Source organism: Rhea pennata, chromosome 1 (genome assembly GCF_028389875.1).
Source record: "Rhea pennata isolate bPtePen1 chromosome 1, bPtePen1.pri, whole genome shotgun sequence".
Classification (NCBI taxonomy): domain Eukaryota; kingdom Metazoa; phylum Chordata; class Aves; order Rheiformes; family Rheidae; genus Rhea; species Rhea pennata.
The window spans coordinates 75,598,338-75,613,705 of record NC_084663.1 but is presented as its reverse complement, the minus strand read 5'-3'; the positions used below and the strand labels follow the sequence as shown (position 1 = coordinate 75,613,705).

At 34.8% G+C, this 15,368-nt stretch overlaps 1 protein-coding gene across 1 annotated transcript in view; it reads left to right on the top strand.

The window, feature by feature from the left end:
• Positions 1-15,368, top strand: part of ARFGAP3 (ADP ribosylation factor GTPase activating protein 3) — a 37,001-nt gene that overhangs the window by 5,278 nt on the left and 16,355 nt on the right. Inside the window, exons 2-9 of the mRNA XM_062592180.1 lie at positions 1,254-1,372; positions 2,546-2,618; positions 5,658-5,789; positions 7,839-7,922; positions 9,922-10,003; positions 10,392-10,451; positions 12,125-12,171; positions 14,834-14,979. Coding sequence (XP_062448164.1) covers positions 1,254-1,372; positions 2,546-2,618; positions 5,658-5,789; positions 7,839-7,922; positions 9,922-10,003; positions 10,392-10,451; positions 12,125-12,171; positions 14,834-14,979 — 743 coding nt within the window. The remainder of the gene's footprint in view (positions 1-1,253; positions 1,373-2,545; positions 2,619-5,657; positions 5,790-7,838; positions 7,923-9,921; positions 10,004-10,391; positions 10,452-12,124; positions 12,172-14,833; positions 14,980-15,368) is intronic.

The following is a 15,368-nucleotide window of genomic DNA, read 5'->3' as shown; positions in this document are numbered from 1 at the left end:
CCCCCCCTCCCCCAACAAGGAAGTGCTGGCTTTTAGGGCATTCCATATGTCCCCACACCAGGAGGAACCTTTTTTTTTTTTTTTTTTCCCCTTCCTAGATGCAGCTAGAACTTTCCTTGGTATCTGAGAACGTATTAGATCTATAGGATGTTAGAGGTTAAGGTTACAGATTGAAGCTCCGTTGATTTCAGTGTAGAAGCTTGTCTGTCCATGGAGATGTTTCTTAATACATCTCTCTGAGCATCCATCTATAGGTGGATGCTTTAATTTCACAGTAAAAATACTTCTTTGCCGTCTTTCTCCCACTGAAAGAGCATTAACCGAATAATGAAATGCTTTAATATAGGAATAGATGTATGCACATAGAATAGCTAGGAATAGCTGTTTCTGTTCAAATTCATGTTCTTCCTTGCATTTGAAAATTGATTTGTATCAGATAAATTATTTTGTTCTTACTTTGCTTGACCAAAAAATAATTCAGAATTACGGAAACAGGATCTGAAAGCTGTAATCTCTCTGCAAAGAATAATAGATGTTGACTAATGTGGTGGCAGAGAGGAAGAAAATCTTTTTGTCTGTGCAGTACTTATGGGCAACTGGGCTTTTTGACCAACCTGTGTTATGGACAGTCAAAAGGTTGGTATATTGATATATGAGTGGTATATCATGTGAATAGTCATCCCTGGAACCACAGAGAGCTAGGCTGTGCAGTACACAGACAATTTCTTCACGCAGAGGAATTTCATTGGCTTGCTGTAAGGATCAAGGACTCTATAGTAAGGATAATATATATAATGTCATTAGTACTGCTGATACAGAAGTTGCATGTACATACTGTGAAAAGAGTAGATTCAATGATATCATGAACAGAGCTTGCTCTTGTGAAAATATTTCTTAAAAGCTTTACATTTCAGTAGTGTAGGAAGTATTGTGTTAAATATGTGCTTGAGGTAGATTGATATGGGTTCTTCAATCCACTGTTTCTCATCCTGGGATCCATGTGTGCTGTGATCATGGACAGAAACCAGAAATGCATGAAGCCTAGTCCTGTCTGTTATGGCAGACATACAAGCTTAGGCAAATTGTTTAACTTCTCTGTTCATACCTATGCAGTTTGGATAATATGAAGGTGTCAAGTCAACAGATACTGTAAGGATGAATTAGTTGATTTTCAATCAATCTAAGGGTAGCCTAATATAATTATAAAGAGTGGTTATGCTTAAATCCAGTTACTGATCTCTATTTCCGTTAAGGTATGTTTTGACTGTGGAGCGAAAAACCCTAGCTGGGCAAGCATAACATATGGAGTTTTCCTCTGTATTGATTGTTCAGGGACCCATCGATCACTTGGTGTTCATTTGAGTTTCATTCGGTAAGTAGTTTATTTACTTTTATAGTAAAAATGGCAAGATTTTTGTTGCAACCTTTAACTTTTTTTGTTGTTATTCTGATTACTGTTTAGAGGTAAAAAGACATTCTTCTATTCACTTCTGATTCTGACTTTCTAAAGTTTGCATTGGCTATGACTTATTTGATAGCTCCTTGGGAATTAGGTGAATAGATGGCGTTCAGTAGAATTTGTACCATGCACCCATTCACATTGCTTGCTTGTTGCATTAGTAGTGCACACTTGTTTCTGCACTGAAGATGATGAAAATGAAGATCTGAGTAACTGTAGTGTTGAAATATTTTATATTTTTTCCTAATCAAATCTGCAGCAAATTTTTTTAGTCTTCTGCACTGTTACAGTATGCTGGTCTTAAGTGGTCATTTAATCATACAGCAAGCCAGTTCAGAGAACTAAATAGCCTTTTGCCAGTCTTGCTCCCTGAAGTAACTCACTGTGGTGTCACCAGGATGCTAGGACTTGGCAAAGGAGAGAGGGATTGTGTGTGAAGGGCTACCTCCTTTAATGGCAACTATTGAGTTGTCTCAGTCATACTGTAAAACTGCAGCCCGAGCTTCTCGCATTTCTGGTGAGTGTTCTAACACATGGTCTGTAGAATATGTCTCTTTTTGGCCTAATAAATAATTACATATTTGAAATAGGAGGTTGCTTAAAGTAAGCGAGAGCAATGCATCTAAGAATGACTAGCAAATAAGAGCAGCCATTGCTCATCAATTAAATCAATATTCTTCCTCTGCTCATTTTCATTGTGCAGTAGAATTACAAAAGGACTCTTAAGAAACCATCCCTGATGATCACAGTCTTAATCATCCTGATATTCACTGAGCCACAGATTTTTGGTGTGATATGAATCACCACTTTGGTCCTTACATGTGATTGTCTTTTGCTGTTTACAAAGAGTTCAGATATGGTTCCTGAAAATAAATCTTAATGGTGCTTTTTAAAGGGGAAAATCTACTCATCAAAGGGTGGATTTTCTTAAAGTTTATGTGCATGATGTTGTTAATTTGTTCTACATATTGTGTACTGTTGCAGATTTTTTTTTTTATAGTCGTATATATTTTTCAATTTACAAAAAAAGAAAGGGAGAGAAATTTCAAATGGCTTTCAAGATAACATTTATTTCTCTCTGCTTAGATCTACAGAACTGGATTCCAATTGGTCTTGGTTTCAACTGAGATGCATGCAAGTTGGAGGAAATGCAAATGCTGTAAGTACATCCTAGGAACTATATTCTGCTCCTAAGTATTTGCTTTGCACACCGAAGCTTCTTAGGCTTAGAAGCTATTGTTTATTCTTATTGACTTTCATCCTGGGATATTTTTATTTTTCCAGACCATTGCTAGCTCTCTCTTTTGTTGTCCATCTCCGACCCCCACTCCCTCCCTATACTTCCCTCTTTTTCTCCAAGCTTCTTGCAACCTTTCCATCTTGGTATAATCTGAAGATTTTTTTTTTTCATACAAGTCATTAATAAAATCACTGAAAAGACCAGACAGACCTGTTCAATACATGTCTGGTTTAACACTGAAACATTGAAGGCTGTTTTTCTAGAGTTTTTTCAGACCTAGCTCAGAAGCTTTTTCTCAAGACCGTATTTCCTCACCTGCCATATGAAAATATCATGCCAAAAATCATGTCACTGTCAAAAGTCTCACTGAATTCAAGATATGACCAATACCTACTGATATAATTGAAGTCAACGTAGGACATGCTGCACCGTCAGAGACGAGAAATAGCAGTGTTTTGGTTTTGGCAAGTGTGTATTGGCTATTACTTACTACTTAATTTTCTAGGTACTAAGAAATAAATTTGTTCCATGATTTTTTTGTAATTTGAAGTTATGTTGGCTACTGTATTGTTCTCAACCTCCTTTTGAAAAAAGAATGTTTTCCTTTGTCAATTTTTCTGGAATCTTGTATTTTTTCCCACTTTTTTTGGGGGGGAGATGAGGGGGAAGAGGGAGGGTAATCACTGATAAGAGATTGCTTCCATAAATAGAGTCACCTTATTTAGAAACATGCAACTTCCATAAACAATTTTTATTTTTCTAATTATCCCCCAAATGCTTAACCTGTCTTTCCTAGTTTCCTAATTAAGGGGACAGGGCCAAACTCTTTTCAGTTGTCCCATGCAACAGAACAAGAGGCAGTGGGCAGAAACTGAACCACAGGAAGTTCCGCCTGAACGTGAGGGGGAATTTCTTCACTGTGAGAGTGACAGAGCCCTGGAGCAGGTTGCCCAGGGAGGCTGTGGAGTCTCCTTCTCTGGAGATCTTCAAGGCCTGCCTGGATGCAACCCTGTCTACCATGCTCTAGGTGACCCTGCTTGAGCAGGGGGGTTGGACCAGGTGATCTCCGGAGGTCCCTTCCAACCTTACTGATTCTATGGTTCTAATTTGTGCTTTGTCCTTAATGATGTTTCAAGCTGCCCTGGGCTATTTTGGCTCCCCTTAGGTTTTTACTTAACAATTTTGAGCTTACTTTATCTGCTGTCCTTGAGTCCATTGCTTTCATGTTGTGTCCGTGTTTTTTTTCTTGTCTCTTTCCATACAAAGAATTGTTAATTCGGGATTATTATTATTCAAGTTATCTTCTACTTCTGCACTTTTCAGTTAATCCTTTTTATTAGGTATTCAGCTCCTTGATTTAAGGGTCTGAGTAGTTGCATACCTTCTTGAGAAATAAAGCAATATCTTTTCTCTTATTTTCTTGTTATCTCTTTTAAGTTGTACTTTCTATTTCAATATTGCTCAATATATGAATTATCTCACTTAGTTTCTGTTATGCCACTTAGTCAAAACTGTGATTTTTATGTGCTAATCAGCAGAGCAATTTTGCATGAAAAAAAAATTCTTTTCTAGCCAAAGGATTTAAGGCAGTCAGAAGGAAGAGATGACAAGGTTTGAAAAGCACTTTGGTTAATTTCAGGAAGGGTATTCCTGGAAGATCACCAGCAAATCTGATTTATTTAGTTTTTTGCTTTTTTGCCTTTTTGCTTGATTGTTGCTCTTTCCTATCATGCATTGTCCTAAGAGGTTGAATAGTTAATACGTGTATCTCAAATTCATAATGCATATTTTGGATTATGCAGCAAGATTCATGTTTTAAAGACCAGTTTAGTAAGCTACCTAAACAAAAAAGTAATTGCTGTTTAACACAATTAGAGGAAAGATGTTAATTTTACTTCTTAATAAATGCTACATTCTATTTTTCATAATGACTATTTAGAAATATTATCAGATTAACATTGAACATCAGTCTGTTGAGTTTGAATTTTGGAAAACAGGATTCATGAGCATCTTAGCTGTGTATCAGAGAGCTAGAAAATCTAAAGTGTTCAGAGACCCTTTTACCTTCAGAATAGACCTCTACTGTGATTATGATTAGGACAAAACTGAGGTCTGAATGTTAAGTATATATTTAAATGAAAAAATACACACATTTTCGACATGTGACATTTTAGACTGCATTAGTCATGAAAGTTAGTTGGCTGGCATTACATCCCTTCTGCATGATTGTTGCTTAAACTGTTTACAATATCTAGTACTTGTATACTAGATATGCGCTTTGTAATTGCAGCAAAAGAGGTCATAATGTTAGGTTATCTTGATATGTTGACCCTATTAGAAAATATTTTATTATGTTTTGCTGTAATAGTTTGACAAGTACGTCTGTGCAAGTATGTTTCTGATGACTTGCTAGTCAGTTCTAGGTACTAAAAAAATGCCTAGCTTTTCCATGTTTTAATCTTTTAAACAACTTTTTTCTGCTTTGTGAAACTCTATTTTAAGCATACTGATTTGCTTTTACTTTAAGACTCTAAATCTGAAATAAGTACATTTCACTTATGTGGATGTGCATGTATACCCATTTTAAGGCAGACCGATTTGCAGTTATTCAGATGTTATTGAACATGCAGTGTGCTCTTCAGTGTGCCAGAAATGAAGTAAGGCGATGACTTTTAGAATATCAGGAATGTTCTTTGTAGCACAAGTATTGGGAATCAATTACCTCTTCCTTTTTACAGCTAGTTTTAGAACTTTGGTTCTCTATAAGTGATTAGAAGCTTGTGTATGTTTTTAGAAAGCTTGCTAATGTGTTTGGGCTTTCTGGTTTTTTTGTTTATACACCAGTCAGATTTAAACAGGGGAGGGGAATATTTTGCTGCATTGCAGTAATTCTTTCATGTTAAATGTATTAGTTTTTAAACGTGTTTCTCATAGCATTTTCTCTGTTTTGCTTCATAGTCTGCTTTTTTCCATCAACATGGATGCACAACAAATGACACCAATGCAAAGTATAACAGTCGTGGTGCTCAGCTTTACAAGGAGAAGATAAAATCTCTTGCAACACAAGCAACAAGAAAGCATGGTACTGATGTGAGTAATGTGGGTCCTAGGTCGTTTTGATTTCTAAAAAGCTTCTCCCCCTGCCAAGAGTCATTTTAAGTTTCTAATTAGTAATACAAAAGACTGTCCCTCTTTTGGAGGTATGGGTACACATTTCAATGAACAGGTCAAGTTGGGAAGTAAACTATTGCAGCTTATCTTTTTTATTTGGAAGAATAATGATATTAAAGCTCAACTTCATATTTCAGGTTCACTTCTGGGTTACTCGAACAGTGATTATAACACTTGCAGTAACTGTTATGAGTTATAGGCAGAAACTCAGATCTTCTTTAAAATGTGAACTATTTCATTTCCCAAGTGCACTTCAAAATTGTATTAGTGGTATCTGCATAATAAAAATACTAGTACTTCTCTGTGAACTATATAGTGTTTTTTATTTTGACCTTTTTGGAAATGAATTATTGTTTGAGAATTATAGCATGTAAAAATTATAATAGAATTAAATACAAAATATATGCAATTTAAATGGAATTTTCATCTGAGCAGGTAATCTTCTTAAAATATTTTCAAAAAATATATTTGAAAAATCAGCAAATTCTGTTATGCCCTGAACTTGCTGCTTTACATTAAAGATGTTGAAGCTGTTCATGCATGCTGTCAAAACCTTGAAGAAAGTTAGGTCACTGACAGTAGGAAGTTATTAGTAAAGTATGTGGAATTAGTTTGCTAAGGTGTTAAATAAGAGTTGGACAACTCTCCTGCGTCTGGAGAAAGAATGTTCTGGCTGGTTAATTCAGCTTGTTCAAGTCCATGACTAATTCATTTCAAGTTGATAAGCTGAGTGGGAATTTAAATAAACAAGCTTTTTTGCAATTCTTTTCCCTACTCTGTGCATCAGATAGTGGTATGAAATTTAATAGATTACAATATTATAAATGTTATAATATGGCTCAAATTGCTAACTTAAGAAAATGGTTTTTGTGACTAATTTAACAACATTAGATTAAAGCATATTCATAAACTTTTAATATACCATATATATTTAAATAGGCTGTAAGTGCCTAAGTTCCCCCCAAAATATTTTGAAGAACCATGATTGTCTTAATTCAACTACAGATTCCATCCAAATATAGCTTGATGTTAATCATGTTTACTAAAAATTTTAAAATAAGACGTCCATGTTTTTAAGTTGTATTCTACAAGCGTAAATGATTGTGCTGTCTAAATTGCTGTAGTAAATTATTCAGATAAGTTATTTTAAAGCATTAATTCTAGTACTAATCTGCCTCTCAACAGTCATGCTAAAAAAAGAAAAATCTCTAAATTACAGGTTCAGTTGGTTGCTTAATAATGAAGTAAGCTTGTTACATGTTCAGTGACTTTGTTTGAAAGAGGTTACTATTTTTGGTTGTGCATCTTTTGCACGTGGTACAGAGAGCCATTAGAAATGGTTTGCATATGAACGATCTTGGACTGCAAATCACAGATGAAGTCTTGACATTTAGGATTCTAACAGCAGCTTGCAGCATTGCGAGTCTTTTAGCCTTCCTTGATATCATACATAGCTCAAAATTTTTAGCATCTTGAAAAACTGTGCTTTGACTGTGGAGGAGGTTTGGGGAACTAGGAGACTAGGTGGAAGATTTATCAGAGTATCAAACTACACTGAGACAATTCATAAAATTGTTTCCAAAAACTGCTAATACTGTGTTCATAGATTTTTCTGTTCTGTTCAAAATAAGAATATTGGAGAAAACTTCTATGTGAATATGAAGAACTTACCTATTATAAAGTTCTACTGGTGGCAGTATTACTGCAGCAGAGTTCCTACTGAGCGTTTTACTAGGAAGGAAACGGGTAATGTAAAGGAAGACTTCACAGACATGCCCAATCAAAAAACAGGATATCACTTACTGAAGCTCAAATATGTTTGTAGGGGAAAAATACTTAACATCAAAAATCAATAAATGTTTAATGTGGGGAAAAAAGTTTAAAGATTAATGCATTTAAAATGTGACAATTGTCTTGCAAAATTAAAAAAAAAAAAAAAGGAACTCTTTTCTTCCTTTTTAATTCTAGCTCTGGACAGATGGATGTGGAATGCCACCTGTGTCACCTCAACACAAAGAGGAAGACTTTTTTGCATCTCATGTTTCTCCCAAGGTACAGATTACTTGTATTTAATTCCTGTTAGTTTTCTAAAACACTTACATAAACTATGTGCTCTATGATGAAGATTAAACGCTGAAATAAAATGTTAAGGAGAAAGGATAGGTCAGTGAGTTAGCATTTGTCTGCTTTTCCTTCTGTGTATCTCAAAATTCTTCCTGGATGTGAACCACTTTATAAGACAATAATTTAAAATGACCCAAATAGTAGCTAAATGTGGAATGATTTTTTTTTCCTGAGGCTTACAATCTCATTTAGACTCATGATTGCTGACTTGGAGATGCCCTGATCTAAATTTGCAGTAACATTAAGTTTGGTTTTTAATCAATAAAGTTTAGTAGTTCTTGAAACATTTGCTAGGCAAAAGCTTTTTCTTCCTCCAAAATACTTGCATCATCTTTTAAAAGCTGTAGTAACATTCTGAAGGCTGTTGCTACTCTTACTTCTGATTTATTTGATCCCACTTCTGCCCTGGTGCCTTGTAATGATAGATGCTGTGTTTATTGCAGAAATTTGATCTCTGGAGACTCAGGAGAGTCTGATATTTGAAAAATGCAGATCTATAGTGAAAACAGCTTTAGCAGTTGCGATCTTAAACTTTGAGCAATTAAGTTATTACTACATCTAGTATTCCTAAAAAGTTGCAACAATACTAAGTATTATAGTATAATTGCTTTCTCATTTAGTTGCAGTCTGTGGACTTCTAAGTGCAAATGTCATCATGAGGCATATTTTGGGATAGAGAAGAATTAAGAGCTCAAATACTTTGTTGTGGGACCTCTTCACCAGTTTATTTTCATATCCATTTCCCTGCCGTAACAGTGTTGTTGATCATGTACTTCAATAACAAATAATAAAAGCCTGTGCAAGTTGCTTGCATCTTAAACTGTGTGAAGAACACAGGAAAAATGACATGACTTCTTGGTGACCAGATGTAGCTGGGAAGTTTAAGGAGGGAAATACCAGTTGTAATTTAGATGAAAAATGAGATTTATAAAAATACCTTTCACCATCTTTGAAACACAGAAGGAGTGTTTCTATTTTGCAGATTGGACAGGTCACTCTACTACACAGAAATGCTTTTACAAAGCAAAAAATAACACCATTATTGTGAATTTGAGTGTTGTGTCTTCATCAAGGGGACCATCAGCCCTGATAGTAGAAAAATAAATGGAGTATTTCTGTTTGCAAAAGGCTTGAAAGTGAGAGGGGGAGAAGCATGAAAGAAAACTGAGGCAAGCGAGAAAGTAGTTTAAGTAGAGAAACGTAAATGTTTTTGTGGCCTGGATGAGAAGTGGGAACTTGATACAAAACCCCATAAAAGAATTTTTAAAATGAAATAAAATAATTTATAGCTAAAAATAAATAAATTTCCACAGTGGAGTTTTTACTTAGCCTTGAAGGAAGGGGGAGTTAAAGAAAAGTGTTCTGCATACCTTGAAGCAAGAGGTGGGAAAGATGGTACCAGCCAGGTGTTTTTGAGGCCAGGTTGCAAGCCTGCCTGCTGAGCAGATGTGTCTAAGGGAGGTGGCAGGACTCTTCAGGAAGACAGCACAGCATTGAAAATTGGAAAGTTAGAACATAAGAGCTAGCGTGGGGAAAACAGTTGGTGTTTTATGTAAGTAAATAATCCAGATCTTCTATACTGTATTATTGTTATAGATTAGAAAAAAAAAAAAAAAAGCAACATGCAATAGATAAATCTAAAACGTTATTAAAATGATTATTACTATTTTGGGTGCCAAATGCTCAGAAATTCCTCAGATGGAATTACAGATGGTCAGCAGTGTTTTTCAAAATGGCAGCTCTTAATAAAGGCAGGCGTTTCTGTAGCTATTAATGACTGCCCCTCCCAAGAACCTATTTTAAACCTAGAAGCAGTAGTCATAAGAATCTAATGTTAACTAATCAGTCATGATTATAGCAGTCCATGAGAACACTATTCGTATTTGTATTTTGTGTGTACTTTGATTTTTTATAATTTTTTTTCAAGGCAAATAATTCAGAATTGGGATCATCAGAGCCAATTTCTCTGAAGCAGAAAACTTCAGAAAATATTCCAGAATGCCATGAAGGTATGATTGATTCTTTAACAGTAATTGCATTTTCTGATAGTGTGTTTATATTTACCTTACTCCAGTAGTTAAAGAATGTAATCATACTAATAGTTTAAGAATTTCGGGAAGGAAGGAGTTCCTAGAACGATTATACTGGAATGTGGGGGACTGAATGTTCTATAAATGGTGTTTCATAAGAAATCCAAATTAAAATCTGATTCAGAAGATTTCGAGTGACTCTTTGGATGTCTGCTGCTTTGTTAGTAGATAGTAAAGCTATGGCAGAAGTAACGTATCGTGATGTCCGTATCAAAAAAGACTTTGGGGATGAAGAATTGTTTTGATATTTTAAGTATTCTAATGAGCCTTCTGTTACTCTCGCCATTGTTATTTATTATGTTTTTAGGTGGACCAGAGCATGGACCAAGTGTTGATTGCCTTAGTGCATCGCCAAAAGCTGCATTAGGTAATGAGTGCAAGCAGAAGAAGATAGCAGCCAGTGTAGCATACTTAAGTATTCATTGTTACAGAGAATGTTTGACTGGGACGAGGTGTGGAATTCTTTCTTTACTACTGATGTGCATGAAACAGACCAATTTGTATTATAATTTCTTCAGTTAAACAATGTATTTTACTTGGTTGTGTTCTGGGTTTTTTCTCTCTTATTTCAGCTGACTCAATTTAAATGCTGCAATCATCACACCTAATAAAGGTGACCATTAATATTTTACACCTTTTAGGCTGCTTCACAGTCTACATTTAAAGCACAGGCGGAATAGGGCATTGTGCTGTGATTAACAGCCTGCTATGTACTTCAAGCACGTCTTGTACTTTATGTACCTCTTGTACTAATAGATCCATTTTTTTTAACTAGACATAGCTTTTGCTTTCCTTTTAGAAAATTAAACATATAATTTCAACTGGAAAAGGACAGTATTTATATTACAAAATCTTCAAGGTCTAGAATTTTAAGTAACAATGAAGAATGCATCATACTATATGTAAATAAAAGAGTTGAGGAAAATAGAATAATATAAAATGATTCATCTTATGAATCATCACAGTGTTAGTAAAAAAGTGATCACTGGGTCTAACTCAGTATTTCAAGAAGGCCTGGTCTATGCTGCTTTTATAGTCACAATTTTTATGAGATGGTTACTAGGGTATAGGAAAAATAGTTATCCTCATACACTTCACAGTTTGCTCATTTGTATCTGTAACACATATGCCCATAAAACAAGTGCTTTATTGGTTGTTGACATTACAAGCTTCTATTTTATGCCAAGAATCTCTGTTCTGTTTGCCTGTTTCCTCTGTTTTCAACTAAATTTCATCTTGATCTAGTTTTTGTGTACTACAAGCATTCAGTAGTTGTTGTTGATTGAAAATTTGATTGTGGGAGATTTATAGGCTGGCTCAACGTCAGTAAGGCATACCACAGTTTTCCTGTAGTGAGTCCTATTGGTCTCTTATTAAAAACATAAAGATGAGGAGTTGTATCTGATTTTATGCAAAGCAGAAGGCATATTCATTTCTTTTTCATGTTAGAAGATTTATTAAAAAAGCATTAAAGCTGAAATTTTCAAAGTTTGTGTTAAGTTAGACTCCTAATGAAATATTTAGGCAATTGAAGAAAACTGGCTGATTATTCAGTGATACGGAATGTTATCACCTGTGATGATAATCATGATTTTGTTGGTGCAGCTACTTTTACCTGTATCATCATTTTCTGTTACACATAGCCGGTATCTTTCTATCTAGGATACAGTTTATCCTGGAAAAGATTCTAGGTTTTGACTGACCTCTAATCTGATTTAGACTGGCAAGTCCCACATTCCTGTTCTGTTTTACTAGTAGGTATCCCAAACTGAAAATTGAACCCTAGTTGATTTCTTAATGTTTGCAAGAGATGCCATATCCTGTATCAGGAACTCTTTCCCACCTTTGTTTGGTACTGTTAACAGCCCTCTTCCCTGAAACTGTTTAGTTTTAAATCTCTTCATGTAGAAACGTAATGCTATAAGACATTAAAATAAATTCTAAAAACTCTATTTCAAGGCTGAAATTGTGGAAATTAGCTTCAGCAGTTCTGATATTAATAAAATTTTATGTCAAGTAATGTAAATTTAATCCTTGCAGAGAACACCTCCTTCATAAAAAAGAAGCCAAATCAAGTTAAAAAGGGGGTAAGTGTATATAATCAATGCATATTTATTTATTTATTTATTTATTTATTTATATCTGTGTGGTAGATCTCTGGAACTATGTAGATTGCAGTATGGAAATACAGCATGTAAATAAAAAAAAAAATAAACTGCACTTCTATCAGTAACAGGGTATGGACAGTAAAATGGAATAGATCTGTTACCAAACAGCTTGTTGCTAAGATGAATTTTGTTTATTGTTATAATGTAGAAGAGTACTTAAGATCTGTGGTCTGTTTTCTGACCTCAGTTAAATTCTAAATTTGAATACATGTATGCAGCTCACTGAACTGTCTTGACTTTAACATGTATGTAAGAGCATCATTTTACTTATGGGCTGTCCGGACCTGAATAGCAGGTGATACCTTTCAAAAATAAGGAAAATAAAAATGTCAAAATATGTATGAAAGTCAAGACCTGTATTGCACTTTTGTACAGTTCTGTTCACAAGTAGTGATTTCCTGCAATTCAACCCGATGCTCTGTAACTTTTCTTCTTGCTTAACAGACATGGGCTACCATTAAACAGTAGGGCTTCGTCAGTCTTTCGTGCTAACTTAAGGTAGCTGACATTGAGACATCTCTGTAGCAAGCCCTGAAAACAGAGGGAGTTCCAATAGTTCTTTTAATTGGGTAGGCTATGCCATGTATGCGTATTTATCGATGGAAGATGCATTTGAGACTTTCATATCCTAATTTCTGATGTAAATCTCGTCTCACACGCAGGACAGTAGTATGGTATTTAGTTGAATTTATAAATTACTTGAACATTCAATATCAGATTTAACTATTTGAGCTTGCAAGTTTAGAGGCTTGTCTCAAGATGGAAGCCGAACCCTTTCTTAGGCATCTAGTCTCTGTTATAAACAGCATGAGGAGAGTTGCATTTCTTAGAATGATGTTCAAGGAACCTGAAAACTGAGTAAGATGCCTGTTCAAGATAGCTAGGAAAAGCTGGCAACGATGCGTTTGAAACGTTGTTTCCCCCTAGAACTGAGTGTTGCAGAGGTATGCTTTTGCATTATTTAATTCCCTATCATGTACCCTTCTTTGAGAAAAGGCATTTCCATCTATTCTTTGAAGGAATACTCAAAGCAAGGCTGAAGGAAAGATAGGTGCACTCACTTTATAAAAACAGTTTAGTGCAGTAATTTTCGACATTTTTTAGGATCTGCAAATATAACTAATTGGAGGTTCCGACCTCTGTATGGGTAATTGCATCTGATGGTGAGCGTGCTTCTCTTTCTTCTTGTATACCCCCAGAAATATTCCATGGATGCATTAGTAGCCTCTGTGCTACAGCATGATATCCATTGACATGGTTACAGTACTTGCATAGAATATGCGTTCTTTGGTATAATTTTGAATATATGGCTCTTGACTCCCAAGAAAACAGCCCTAATATTAGGCTATTAGGCTTACAATCTATTATTCACTACTTGTATGTCTCAGCCATTGTGTGGCAAAGATTTTCAAGTTTTATTGGCACAGAAGATTCATTTAAATTGAAGCCCATTAATTCTTGCTCCCATGTGAGGGCTGTAATTTTCAAAAAATTTCTGATCTATTCTAAATGGCTTATGCAGGTATGTTCCTTTACAGTCAGAAGCACTTAAGTGGGTTCAGAGGTGCATATGCAGTTTGAACTATAGTGTTGAGCCTGACTGTGCTGTTCTCTGTGTACGAAGGCCAGAGCTCTTATATGAAGACTTTAAAGTGGGTTAAGATGAATATGATGTGAAAATAAATATTGCTGCAATGCTGCAAGTGAGGAATAAACATGGGAAACTGAGACCGAATGCTGTGCCACTTCTAATCAACATTATTGCATCTCTTCATATTTATAATTTGTGGTATTTTTAGTCAGTAATCATCAGAATGAAAGAAAATGTATTCTTCTATTGGAATAATAGAAATAGAATTATTTTAAAAGAATCAGTGCAAAACTGTAACCTGTCAGCTGGTGTGTTTATCTAAAAAACGCTTACTATGCTTTGTCACATGCAAAGACTAATCATTGCATGTTTATGAATTTTTCATACTTACATATGTACAAAACTTGGATGTTGCTCTCTTGCCATAAATAATTAAATAACTATGTACACATTTATTAACAATATGGATGCAGCTGTCCTTCATCATAAGATTAGAAACAATGACACTGGCCAATGAGAACTAGTTCTTAAATCTTTACCATTTCTGTATTTAAATTACAAAGTAAGTCATCTAACACTAAATGGTTCTGTTGCAACAAATTTTATCCTGCTATTCCTATGCAACAAAATTACTATTATGAAACTAAAGTTGTGCTGTATGATATAACCTTTATTTGAACAAGACAAGTTCTGATGAATTGTAATTATAACACTTTCTAACATTACAATTTTTAGGTTGTAGTAGTTGACTGCAGAGCTAACTACGTTTCTAAGAGTTAGTAGCCCTTCCCAAAAGCATGTAGACAGTCAAAACATAAAAAAACCTTACCATTTTCTCTGCTCCAAAACTTCATTGCTGTTTGTCTGTTCTCCAGAATGAGTGCAGTATTTGCAGTTGCTTTCAAAGTTGACCACTAAGTCAGCTGAAGTGATTGTCTCAGTTATAATGTTGGGCTTCTGTTTTTGTTTTTTTGTTTTTAATAAATCAAGATTGGTGCCAAAAAAGGTGGTTTGGGAGCACAAAAAGTGAGCAGCCAAAGCTTTAATGAGATAGAAAAACAAGCACAAGCTGTAGATAAAATGAAGGAGCATGAGGATCTTCATATCAGTAAGAGAACTGAGAAGGAGGAGCCACTGTAAGTATGAATTGTCTATATAATGGTAAAACATGGTACATGAGTTCATGTTAATGAAGTAATTGTCAGCATTTTAAATACTGAAAAAGACTAGGTCATGCAAATAAAACTTCAGTTATTTCAGGAGTTTTATTTAAGTAATATGTCTGAGGTGAGCGAAAAAGTAGTTGTTCCATTGGCCTTATTCTTTCTTTCTCCCCCCCTTTTTTCTTTCTTTCTTTTTTTTTTTTTTTTTTTTAAGTTAAATGTTTCTGCAGTTGAAGACTTTGTAGAAGTAGCCCAGTGCAGTCTTAAAAAAACAAACAAAAATACAACTGAATAAAATAAAGCCTTTGTGTTATTAATGTTATTTTTATTTAAAACAGAAAATAAGGAGGTGTTCTACTGAT